Here is a 12,576-nt window from a genome sequence, read left to right as displayed (position 1 = left end):
TTGCCAATGCTGCGATATTTTTTTATGCTGCCTCCAATTAATTGAAATTGACTGTTTCGACACACAAATACACGCCTACAGATACTTCAACATGTCCGCACAACAACACGCAGACAGACACACGCTACTTATTCCTCTATGGCTGGCACACAGGTATTCCTCCAAACGTACAACAGTTGCTCTCTATCAAAATGCGTTGACCAGAAGTCGTTCCCTATTTTGACCAACACCAAATGTCTCCGATTTTTGCCTCACCTATGTGGCACCCCTAAAGTTTCGAATTCCTGGCTGGCTCTGCCGTTGCTGCTGCTGCTGTTACTGCTGCTGCCCCAATTTCCCTCGCCGACACTCCGTCCGCTTGCATTAAGCACTTTGCACAATTTTTGTCACACTTTTACTATATTTTTCACTTTTTTCACTACGTTTTTCTTACCTCACTACAAATTATTTTCGTTACTTTTTTAGTGCTCCGGCGCTCAGCTTTTTCACTTTTTTCACTTGTTTGTACGCTGTTGCTGCTTCTTCTTCTTCTTGCACAACCTTTTCCTTTACTGCCTTGCTGCTTCCCCACTGCTGCTCACATACACACACTCATTCAGCTACATGACACACTATTTAGTTATTAGTAGTTGCTGCCACAATGCGTTTTCCTTTCGGTTTTATTATTTCTTTTTTTTTTGTTGTAATTTTTTTCTTTTTTTTGGTTTTATTAATTTTTGTTGAGCGTTTCGCTGCCGTTATTGCTTTCCGTTTACACGTTTCACCAGTCCGAAATTCTTTTGCTAACTGACGAAACCGTTAAACTCTCTGCCAAAACAACACCTTTCTGGCAGTTCGTCTTCTTCTTGTTCTTCTGCCACTTGCCCAGCGCAGCAGCCATCGCTGTCGTGTTGACGGATATAAACAATTACGTTCTGGCGCGATGTTTACTTTAACGGCATCGTCATCGCCATTACGTTGTTGGCGACCTCTGTGTGTGTGCGCGCGAGTTTGTGCTTTTCCAACTGCAGATGTCGCAAGAAGTTTTTGCTTGAAACAGCGGAGTTTGGGCACAGTGGCGTAGTAAACCAATTCTACAATTTCAACTTTTGGGTACTGGTTAAAAAAATATAGAAAAAAGTTAATAAATAATCAGCGCTTACACTTCTGTTAGGTGTTTGGCCGGGCTCCTCCTCCTATTTGTGGCGTGCGCCTAGAAGTTGTTTCATACATTGAGAGGCTGCAGGCAGTTTTATGCCGGCTCCGAAAGACTGATGGTTTTTATGAGAATCTTTTTCATAACAGAAATGGGCTCGGAGGTTTACCATTGTCTACCGACGGGCGAATGCTATTTTTTATAAAAATGATAGTATTTTGCTGTTTCATGCATGGAGACTCGAACCTACGCTCTTCCAAAGGGTAGTCATGCACAAACCCATTCGACTACGGCGGCGTTTTAACAAGGAGCAAATAAAGACGGATTTGTTGCAGCTGACTTGTTCCTTTATCGGAGGCATTACCCCATTGGTTTCGTAAAACTGACAATCGTGAAACACAGCAGCCGCTCTTTATTCATACCAACTCACAAAATCTATAAAATTTCTGCTAAATTCATGCAGCAGGTATACGTAGTCGAATTCGACACTCTTGTCCTGTAGACTCCCACCATGAGGATGTTTGTGCTGCTGCAACAATCGGCCGGGCAATCACCTTAAGTGTCTCCAGCAACGTTTCTTTGCCTTTACTTCAAGTGCTACTAAGTAACGTTTTGGGCTTTAAAGGTGATCGCGTTTGTATATATTGTTGTTGTTGCTGTAGCAGCATAAACATTCCCCATACTTACTATACATACGGGGAGTGCTGCTGAAGTGACAGTCCTACCTCTTAGTAGTCTCCGCAGCGAAGCCAATACACTTAAAGCTACAGTAGAACCTGGCGAAGTCTTCAACAATAATCTCCTTCAAAGCTGGCAATTCACCACGCATCTTGGATATGTCTTTTGACCCAAGATTATGAGGCAAGTTCATGCTGTTGTAACACCGATCACCATATATACAAACGCGTTTCCACGACAGTCGGTTCTACGTTACTCACTTCAGCAGCATTCCCCGTATGTAAGTATGGGGGATGTTTACGCTGCTACAACAACAACAACAATATATACAAACGCGATCACCTCTAACGCCCAAAACGTTATCTAGTAGTACTTGAAGTAAAGACCAAGAAACGTTGCTGGAGACACTTAAGGTGATTGCCCGGCCGATTGTTGCAGCAGCACAAACATTCCTCATACATATACGGGGACGGTAACGTAGAACCGACCTCCCGGCTGGTTATGAATTATGCAGCGTCCACTTGGTCACCAGTCACAGCGACTAGTAGCAGTTTCGGCTATTTTCTTGTATCGAAAACTGAGTCACGTAAGAAGCCACCCACTCCAAATGTCTGACGATATCTAGATATGCTCTAAATAATCACTGGACTCGACGGAGTGCAGACAGACTAGACATTCATAGAGAATCTATGAGCACCTCCACGACCTCTCGCCCCTGAATGTTGTTATCGGAGTTCAACCACCATCCATAGCAGACGGATAACTTCCGCTGCCTTTGTGAGACACGCGTTACTTTGGCATAATTGCGTTCTGGAAACTCTAATAGGTTATACTTCTACATATCCAGAGTTGTTCAACATATGCCGGAGAAGCGATGATACACTGTGTCTTCTACTTCACATACCCACTTAAACTAACTCATCCGACACTTCTCGCCCTTTGGTCTCAAAACAGACAGCTTCCTGGGTCTATCGTTGGATGAGAGTAACGACGACGACTAACGGTTTCACCGCTCTGAATAAGGATTTGTAAAGTGCTACAACAATAAACAGCTTACAAATACAGACAGCTATCAACAACTCTCAATAATCCAGTATGTTAGGCTCAGGTGGGATCTCAATGCATATGCCGAAAAAGCTGAAACCACCGGGAATCGAGTACATAAAGTTAAACTTACTAGCCCTAACCATCCTTTGTTTCAAACCAGAGAAGAAGGTGGACTAAGGAAAGTCCTATGAACCCATCTCCTACGTATACCCAGTAGCAAAAGTCATAGAGACGATACTCAGTTTAAATAAGCATCTTTGCATAGCCAGCCGCCACACATATTGAACCCGCTTACCACGCAGATAAGCAAGGTTTAGAAGCAAAACTTCTAGTCGCGGTATAAATATTGAAAATTTTGGGCACTAGCAACTGTGTGGTTCTCTCGGAAGATATCCTCAAATTGTTCCTTCACACCAGACTAAGCAATAGATCATCAACCATCTGTGTCGTCGCCAATCGTAGGTCGAATTTCGAGTCCTAAGGGTGTAGCAAAATACCAGGGAGTTCCCCAACACAGTTCGATCTTTATATAGCGACTCTCAGAGAAACTTAAACCTAATGGTAAAATCTATTTGTGGACCTCGCTGAACTCGTCGCTGGTTTAGCTGATCCAAAGGTCGCGATATCTCTTACAATGATTTCTGGAGTAGCTATAGGCATAAAAATCAACTCTAGACGGCAGATGAAAATGTGTAATAATTCCCCGGGGGAACTTAAGTAAAACTCGTTTAGATCTGCCCAACCTCAGCCTCTGCCGTATAAAAAATTGTAACAAGAGGCTGACCCTCTATAAATGTAGCGGCATAAATATTCCCATACATAGACGGTGAATGCTGCTAAAGTGATAGTCCCTGGGCGGATATAAACCCCCGTTCGTTCCGGTTACGAAGAACCGACTGTCGTGAGCCATATGGATCTTAGCTACTGTCTAGTGTCTAGTTTCTATTCTTTAAATCCTTTCAAAATCTACCTGATTTACAAATAACTTATGAGCTACGAAGAAATTGCTAGAAGTGAAGGAGCTCAGTTTTACGTCTTCCAACGAAAATTTTCAAAGCGAAGGAAGGATAAACGTACAGAGAGTATTTCATCGTATCATCCTTTTCAAGATATGGACGCCAATGCCGCTGTTCTCTATAGTATTTTCTCCTCGGGGAAAGCATATACCTGGCTAGAGCACCGGAGACTAAGGACACCATGACCAACAACCACGTAAATGCCAGTAATGTCAGGACTTAATGTTTGAGTGTTAGTTTGTGCCGAAAAAAAAATTACAGTACTTTTTAGTGAAATATTTGCCCACTTTTTAACGATGACTTCGATAGTTAAAGCAAGGAGGGATACTTTGCGAGCTAAGAAAAGGCTGGGCGAAGTTCTTCCTCACTAAATGTTCATCCAAAATAAAATAAGTTTTCTATACTTGTCAATACAGTTAAGCTGTGATGTGCGTTCCCGAGCCAGTTTTCAAGATGTTTGATCACTGGGCAGGTCCTTAAGAAACAGTTTAGCGCTTCACCCGCATGTTGCAGAGCTATTTTAACTTTGTGTGCCTTTTCAAGCTTTTAATATTAAAGACATGAGCTGGCGCAACAGAGGAGGTAACCACTAGTCATCAACCTCCGTGCATGAAACAGCAAAATGATAGAAACAGATTTTTCTAATAGCGGTCTCCCTCGGCAGGCAAATGGCAAACCTCTGAGCGTGTTTCTGCCATAAAAAAGTTCCTCATAAAAACCATTTGGCGTTCGGAGACGCCTTAAAACTATAGGTCACTCCATTTGTGGCACAACATCAAGACGCACGCCACAAATAGGAGGAGGAGCTCAGCCAAGCACTTAATTTTCTTTTTTTTTCGTTTTTATTTCTTTTTTTTCTTTTCTTTTTAATTTCTTTTTTTTTGTTTTTTCTTTTTTTTTTTTGTTTTTGTTCTTGTTTTTCTTTTTTATATCTTTTTTTTCTTTATAATTTTTTTTGTATTTATTTATTTTTTTTTTTTTCTTTTTTTTTATTTCATTATTTTTAACATAAAATGCTGTGGCTCACCTTTACTGGCTTTTATGAATTTTTACTGTACTACTCGTACAAACCTCTCATCAAGAATAATAGTCACGACATAAATGGTGAGTACTTCCTGATAATCCATTAGCTTTATTTTTATGTATATTTTAATGCTTTTCGTCGAAGTTTCTAAACAAGCGTCTTCTTACGCTTGATAAAGTTTTGTGCAGTTTTTTGTATTCATAGATTCTCTGATTTCTTTTCTATTAATTTTTATAATTTTTTTCAGTTTAAATTTTTGCTTTATTATAATATTTTTATTTGCATACGCACTCAATTCGTAGCCTATAACGCTTACATAACGCTCGGAACGGCTATTGAAAGAATGCGCAGCCTGGTCGAAATTAACGTAAAGATCGACAACAAAACACACTTTTAATGCATTTTGTGGTATGTAACTGGTCTTTTAATATCCAATTTTTTTTCTAATTAATTATTAAAATATATTTACTAATTTAAACATACATTCGCTAGTATATTGTAGTTTTCAGGAAAAGACTATTACAATTATGCATTACTTAGGTAATATTTGTATAGAAAAAAGAGTTTGTTAGATAACTGAGGTGTCATATGTGTGGTTGCATTTTTTCTCTTTATGAATGAAATGGATTAGCAATCAATTCAGACGTAACTTAAATTTAATTTCAATATCGAATGTCGCATGGTCCTTAAATGAATGCTGCTTTTACTGTTTCACCGGTATATTGTCATGCCAGAATTTGCCCCGCTCCAGCGCTTGCAGTTTGAGAATTTCATTTTGGCTCTCCCTGGCTTGCAGTAAAAATACGCTTTGCTGTAGAAATAGAAAAGTATTTCGTTTAGATAGTTAAAAGAGTAGCTTAAATATGAAATATCTACCTTGACTTCCTTGCTAGTCAACACATCCATTTTGTCATAAATGATAGCATGCGAGCCCAAGTCCTTAAGGAACTTGATTGTGTCCTTACAGTTATTGTCATCACCCCAACAAAATACAACTAAGCCGTGGCTTTTAGCCAAATTAATCTGTTAGGGGAAAGATATCAATATTATTTGCATTTATTACAACAAAAATTATCACCAATTGCATTACCTGGGTAGGATCGCGCAACAAGTCCTCGGTGTGTGCCACTATGCCCAACAATTCCATGGAAAGTGAATTGTAAACAGCCATTTCGATGGTATTACCGCGCGGATCGAAATATTTTTGGTATTTGGTGCTTTCGCCGATTGTCAAGAACATAACCGGATATCGATTCTGCTTGAAACGCAACATTGTGCAAATGTCCGGATCAAAACATGAGAAGACAATACGTCGCTGACCAGCCTTACGGAATACCACATTCAAAATGCAATCCACATAAAGATTACGATCGATTGTATGTTCGAATTCCTCCTCCATCGAACCATCTTTGAGACGCTGAGACCACTTTACCTCTATGTTAAAGCCCACATGTGAATCGATGACGTCCAAAACATCGGCTAGACATGGAAACGGTTGGTGTTCCAATAGGTCGTCGTTATCAAAACAACGCTCCTCGCGCGTACGGCCCTCAGCGGTATGATAAACCTAAAGCGCATAAGAAAACAAATAATTTTTTTTTTGTATAAAAATTCCATTTCCGTTATCCTCTTCCATTTACCTTCAAATTATTCAGCTGATCCAGAGTTAGCTCGCGCATTGGCAACTCCAGAAAATCATTTGGCTTGCAACTACCTTTGGCTTTAAGCGAAACGTAGATCATGAAGTCATGGTATACCACCGGCACCAGGTCCTTGCTCAACTGTACATCGAACTCCACCATATCTGCGCCATGTTCCACAGCATTCTTCAACGAAGTTATTGTGTTTTCACGTATCACAGAATCTTTTGTTTTGAAGCTTGTGCCCGAACCGCGATGCCCCACATCCAAACCAGTCCATTTGGGGTTCCAATAACGCGTATACGTAACCGCCATATCCAGCTTGATGCATTTACTTGGCTTTATAAGCAAATAGCCAATCTGCATCATGCCCATGGGGCGATGGCGTGTAGCACAAGTGATGGGAATCTCCAGATTACCATCCGAACGTTTCAGCAAATTAGGTAAAACGTAATGATAACCCAAATGGTATGGCGGTTCATCCAACGCTGCTTTCGAGCTGTACGAGTACAAATCGATCAGATAGGCAGTGCTATCGAAGTCACCAATTGTCAAGTGAAAAATCACCACGTCATCGGGCCCACAGGCGGAACCGAATTGCGGTTGAAATTTGATTTGCGATTCTTCTGCATTCAATATGGCCACTTCATTGAAAGCAAATGCAGTGCTAAGGTCAGTGCCGTTCTCACGCGTGTCGTGCGTATCGTGCGTGTCATTTGAGAGTGAATCTTCCAGCGGCGAAAGTGCACCACTACCACTGGGCATTGTTAAATTCATTGGCGTCACCTTGACGTATATTAAACGTCTCTTCATGCGTTGCTTCCAAGTGAAAGGAGCATTGAAAAATTTCAGCTGCACAATTGTCTCCGATGTAACCCAGCCCCGATCCACTTTTTCAGCGCCGCCCACGTAACCATAGACCTCATCACACTCCCTGGTCTTGCGGCACACTCCAGGCACGATATGGCGTGGCTGTCGATGTGTCTCCCAATGACGCACAATCGTTTTCTCTGCTGTTGGATCGACTGCCACCACTAAGTAACGATATTCAGTGGTTGTGTCGCGTGGAATGCTCACATAGGTATACCAAGCGTTGGTGTCTAAAAATGCAGAATAACGTGGTTAAAGTCCCGCCCACCGGCGCGGGTACGTTGCCCACTCACCATCTTCCTTGATCATGATTTTACACTCGCTAAACTGCCAATTGCCCAGCTGATCAGTGTTGCCCACAATTGCCAGACGCTCGTTGCGCCCCATGTCACGATTCATCATCACATAAAATTTCCAGTTGACGTGAATCGGTGTTGCAGGCGCAAACACTTCCATGGATGTTGTCGATGAGGAGGGCGCCGCCATGGCATTGCAATCCTCCGCCTCGTCGGCGAAAAACCAGCGTTGCATTTTGTAGACTTCTGCTTCCACAAATGCTTCCGAACAAGTTGGAAATTTAGTTCCAACAAATACGCGCAGAAAATTAAAAATAAGTTATGCCAAAAATAGAATAGCTGTAAAGTGACACAAAGAAAATTAAAAACATGAATACTGAGTCAAAGAAAAAGTAAAAAAAGGGGGATATTTAGTATTTTACCGCGTTGATTGTGGGCGCTTTGCGAAATGGGTAGGGTTTTGTAACTCTTATTTTCGTAAAAAATGGCGTGCATTTACCAAACTTTTCTAAAATGGAGTCCTTTAAAATATAAATTTAAGTGTGAGCCCCCTTTACCGCGCATATGTATGTATGCCAGGATGCTTGAATACAAAGTTGCATTTTCCGAATTAGCTGTGTCGTCAGAGACCATGAATAAACGAACAAAATGAAGGGGAATTACTTGTTTGCGAAGAGGAGAGCTGCAATTAGTGGTGTCGTGGCCAAAACGCCATAGCTGCAACATTACAGCATTTGTCGATAAGTCATGTCGAAATCATAAACAGCTGAAATTGAAGTAGAATTAATGACGACAATTGCTGTTAACAAACAAAAACGACAATTGCACGACAGTCGGTTTTGCGTAACCGGAATGACCCAGATTTATATCGGGCCAAGGACTGTCACTTCAGCAGCATTCCCCGCATATGCATTGGGAGTGTTTATGCTCCTACACAACAACAACAGCAACAATAACAACGGTATTTGCCCTAATATGTTTGATCTGAACACCTGATTACAATGGTTATGGTTATGGCTAAGCTACGGCACCACTAATCGCAGCAGAAGTGTAGGCGAAACCAATGGAAACAATCAAACTCAAGATATTATACGCACACACACAGTTTCTTGGCACGGCGTCTTCCGCATAAAAACTGCATATGGAGGCATTATATTAATTTGTGCTTTCACAATTTAATACGCTGCACTTCGTTTTCATTAGTTTGTTTAGTTGAAACCTCACAAATCACAATACTACCAAGCCTTTAACTGCATTTTCACAAACATGTAACTTCTCCTCCTTTTGTTTGTTTTTTTTTTTTTTTAAGGGACCCAAAGTCAGGCTTGTCATATTTGCAAAAAATAACATGACTGTTCTGGGAAGACGTCACTTTCATTACTCAATTCGCCTTGGTATGTACGTACATATGTGAACGGAAATGCAACGAGACGGCCCCCCATTAGAAAGCTTATCGGTCGTGTACTGACGCTACCATTGCAATCACAAAACTCTTTGTTGAACAAATTGTATGCGAACACTGTCTTTGTTTGTTAATACTAGCAGCGCGACATTACTCAAATTTGCGACTTGCTGAGATAGAATAATAAATTTTACAAATTCTGGCACTCGAGCTGTAAAGTAGATATTTTTATAAAAAGAAATTAAATTAAATTACAAAAAAATAGTCAAAACTTTGCAACATGCCGCGCTGCATTATTGTTAACACAAGTGTATGTAAATAAAACAAATCAACAGAATGCCAGACGGTCGTAGTATGAATTTTTTTTTTTTTTTTTTTTTTTGCAATCAGCTGTTGCGAAACACGTTTTATTTTCACGCATCAGCAAAGCAATCAACCAAGGTCCTTGTTGTTTTATTGTATTTTTTTTCTTTTGTTACAATCAATTAATATTGCACCACAGTACCAACTGTCACTCCTTACTGCACCCAATACAGCAACAATAAATATCCCACTGGTCTTCACTCACCTGGCTAGGAAAATATAATAAACGTTGTAATTTAAACGAATTGTTTCAAACTCCTGTTATGTTGTTGTTATGTTGAATTTTATCGCCGCAAGCAATAACACTTCCCAGCTTTATAATATATATTTCCAAATGATGACAATGGTGTAAAAGACTTACAGAATGTGGAGTACGAGTTAATAGATATTTCTAGTGTAGGTTGAAATTACAGCACTCCGTTAGGACCGTTTAGCCGAGGTAGGACGTTATATACAATAACTTTGGTTGTCAGTTGGACGCATGGTTGTCCAGTTATTTCAATTGAGTTTAAATAAGAGAGAGAAAGCGTGAATTAGGATACGTAGGGGAGAAGTTAGTTGAAATCTTTGCTCTATGCTGGAGTTAAGGCGCACGAAGTAGAGTAGCTGGAGATGTTAAGAAGCGCTCTGTGGAATTGTGCGATATCTCCACCAAGCATAGAATTTGCTAAGATGTAGCGTAATTAGGATCCATTGCGATGGATTCCGATCAGACGTTATACGACTTCTTGCACCGTAGATTTGGTAAACAAAGGTTGTGGTAGGTAGCAGTCCTACCCGTTGCCTGCCACTTGTAATCCGAACACTTCAATATATGGTTGTATAAACAAAAAATAAACTCCACAAATCCGTCTGTTTTATTTAAAGTTTTTATTACAAATAATTAAAACCGATTGCTCAACTAACTTTTCAGTAACATCACAATGAAACAAAATGGAAGCAAGAAAATCCAAGAAATTTGCAATCAGCGGGGTCAATCAATGACCGATAAATCAACTAAACGCAGAGTTGCATTGGACGCATACTCTTGCCGGTATTGCATGAAAGGCACTATATCATGAAAAAGGTACAACATTTTCCAAGTGTGTAACCCTTCAAGTATTCTCTTTTTCAACCAAGACACTATTAAACATAGAACTTGTTATAACTTCTCTTACTTGTTTAATGGAATGCAATTTAGCATTTTCATATGTTAAGGGCTAATATATACAAGTCTGTCTATTTTGCTCGCGCATTGTAAATAATATCCCACATTAATTTGAATACAATCGTCCTATTTCAATTGCACTCGGCCGCGAATACCCGTATAATTTAATGGAAAGGAAGTGAAAAGTAAAAATGATAGTAACGACACTCACAATTTTCTTAAAAAAATGTTCGTTCGAACAAGTTTGAGATATCTGTTTCATTTGCTCCTGAAATTATAAAATATCTAACGATTCCATTAACTGCTTAAACATCGTTCCTTTGTTTCTGATATCTAATAGTTAATGCAATTGGAAAGGGTAACAAAGCCGTAATATTCCTGTTAGCTGGTAGATGTGTCTTGGGTAATTTACCCTGATTATTCAACACGATAGTTCTCGGCTCTAAACAAAAACCAAAGTGAAAACGCAATGTTATGTTTGATTTAACATCGTCGAAACAACACTGCTTTTACGTGAATTGGAAGCACTTCCAGCCAATGAAAACATTGTGCTGTATTGCTGGGGCTTATCGAGTGATTTCAACTATCGATAGTAAGTTGCGAAAACCTTTACTTATCGAATTAATTTTTTTTAGTTATACATTCGTTTATCTATTTATTTAAATTTATTAAGCAAAATAACGTCCACATTAGCATTAATTAACAATAAATCCACAAAATTAATCTACCCGTTATCATATAGCAGATTACCTGCAAAATTGACAATCAGCTGTCAGTACTGTTGTGAAAGGTTTGTTATTAACGATATGAAAAAAGACAGCGAGAAGGAACAGCTAAATTATTGTAGAATTGGCTTTTTATAATAAAAAGTTGGAGGAAATCTGAAAACGGCGTTTACTGAGTTTCAAAAAATTATGGCAGCAATACGCATTCGAAATTCGATATTACATTTTATAATAAGTAATAAGAGGGCACACGTTTTTGGACACACGCTTTTTTTCTGTTATATGAATGCATAGTTAATAATACCTAACAAACATTTGTCTATAAACCTGTTTTCTTTGCCGGCATCCATTTTATTTAGTTGTTACTTTGACGTTTTCCTTTACACTCGTAAAAATAATTATCTATTACACAGAAAACAGAGGATTGCATGTCAAAATTTTGGTTATTATCTAGGATTATTTTATAATCTTAGAATTTGGGAGAGAAATTTTGTATGTTAAATCTCGCTTTTTAATTACGGATTGGGAGTTAAGCATGAAAAAGTAGATCATCTACTTATATGTGAACGTATTATAAGAAACGATGAAAACAGTCAATTTCAATTAATGTAATGGGTACTCGTCGCCAGCTTGAAGATTAGTCTTCGCCCATGTGCGGTAATTTTGCTTTTTAATGTAGCCATTGCCATAGCCAACGATGAGCTGTATGAGTTTTACGACGATATAAAAATAGCGCAGCTATTAAAGATCCAGCGGCTACGTTGGCTGGGTCATGTCGTCCGAATGAACACAAACGCTCCGGCTTTGAAAGTATTCGATGCTGTACCAGCTAGTGGTAGCAGAGGAAGAGGAAGGCCTCCTCTGCGTTGGAAAGATTAGGTGGAGAAGGACTTGGCTTCACTTGGTGTGTCCAATTGGCGCCGGTTAGCACGAGAAAGAAATGACTGCTTTGTTAAACTAGGCCAAAATCGCGTAAGCGGTTATCGCGCCAATTAAGAAGAAGAATGTAGCCATTTATCTCGAAATAAGCTTCATTTCTAAACACAATTCGTCGATAAAAATGTTCAGATTTAATTTTTGAATCTAACCAGAATCGACCCAGACATACCAAACATATGTCCGGTATATGAAGGCATCCCGCACGACACTAACCACCTTTTCACATGCCCTCTAAAACCGACTCATCTAGCATCCCTCTCCCTCTGGGCCCAACCCGTCGAAACAGCATGTTTC

The 12,576-nt window shown here is 39.6% G+C and overlaps 2 protein-coding genes across 7 annotated transcripts in view; both read right to left on the bottom strand.

The window, feature by feature from the left end:
- The window catches only part of LOC128863436 (potassium voltage-gated channel protein Shaw), a 57,246-nt gene extending 56,413 nt beyond the window's left edge, over positions 1–833 (bottom strand). For 3 of the 5 annotated variants that reach the window (XR_008454603.1, XM_054102592.1, XM_054102595.1), the window contains exon 1: positions 256–833. The gene's annotated coding sequence lies outside the window, so the exon portion shown is untranslated. The remainder of the gene's footprint in view (positions 1–255) is intronic. The other 2 variants (XM_054102593.1, XM_054102594.1) reach the window with 2 other exon arrangements.
- A 4,531-nt stretch (positions 834–5,364) lies between these two features.
- LOC128863212 (glycerophosphocholine phosphodiesterase GPCPD1) lies at positions 5,365–10,467 on the bottom strand. Of its 2 annotated transcripts, none has more exons than XM_054102251.1 (6): positions 9,677–10,467; positions 7,704–8,045; positions 6,541–7,640; positions 5,991–6,467; positions 5,777–5,923; positions 5,365–5,711 (listed from the first exon to the last, which is right to left on the bottom strand). In XM_054102251.1, exons 2-6 carry the CDS (start codon positions 7,939–7,941, stop codon positions 5,604–5,606), a joined length of 2,070 nt encoding a protein of 689 aa, XP_053958226.1. In that variant the 5' UTR covers positions 7,942–8,045; positions 9,677–10,467; the 3' UTR covers positions 5,365–5,603. The 2 variants fall into 2 exon arrangements, with proteins under 2 accessions (XP_053958226.1, XP_053958227.1); XM_054102252.1 differs by having other exon boundaries at positions 10,378–10,440.
- Between the last annotated feature and the right edge of the window lie 2,109 nt (positions 10,468–12,576).

Source organism: Anastrepha ludens, chromosome 5 (assembly GCF_028408465.1).
Source record: "Anastrepha ludens isolate Willacy chromosome 5, idAnaLude1.1, whole genome shotgun sequence".
Taxonomy (NCBI): Eukaryota; Metazoa; Arthropoda; class Insecta; order Diptera; family Tephritidae; genus Anastrepha; species Anastrepha ludens.
This window is presented reverse-complemented; position numbering and strand designations above follow the sequence as displayed.

Bases quoted from the DNA above. Each gene is read 5' to 3' on its own strand.
- LOC128863212 (XM_054102251.1), bottom strand. From the start codon at position 7,941: ATGCAACGCTGGTTTTTCGCCGACGAGGCGGAGGATTGCAATGCCATG. The intron at 7,641-7,703 runs GTGAGTGGGCAA...CTGCATTTTTAG, and splicing joins AATCATGATCAAGGAAGATG to ACACCAACGCTTGGTATACC. The intron at 5,712-5,776 runs GTAGATATTTCA...CTATTTCTACAG, and splicing joins TGACTAGCAAGGAAGTCAAG to CAAAGCGTATTTTTACTGCA.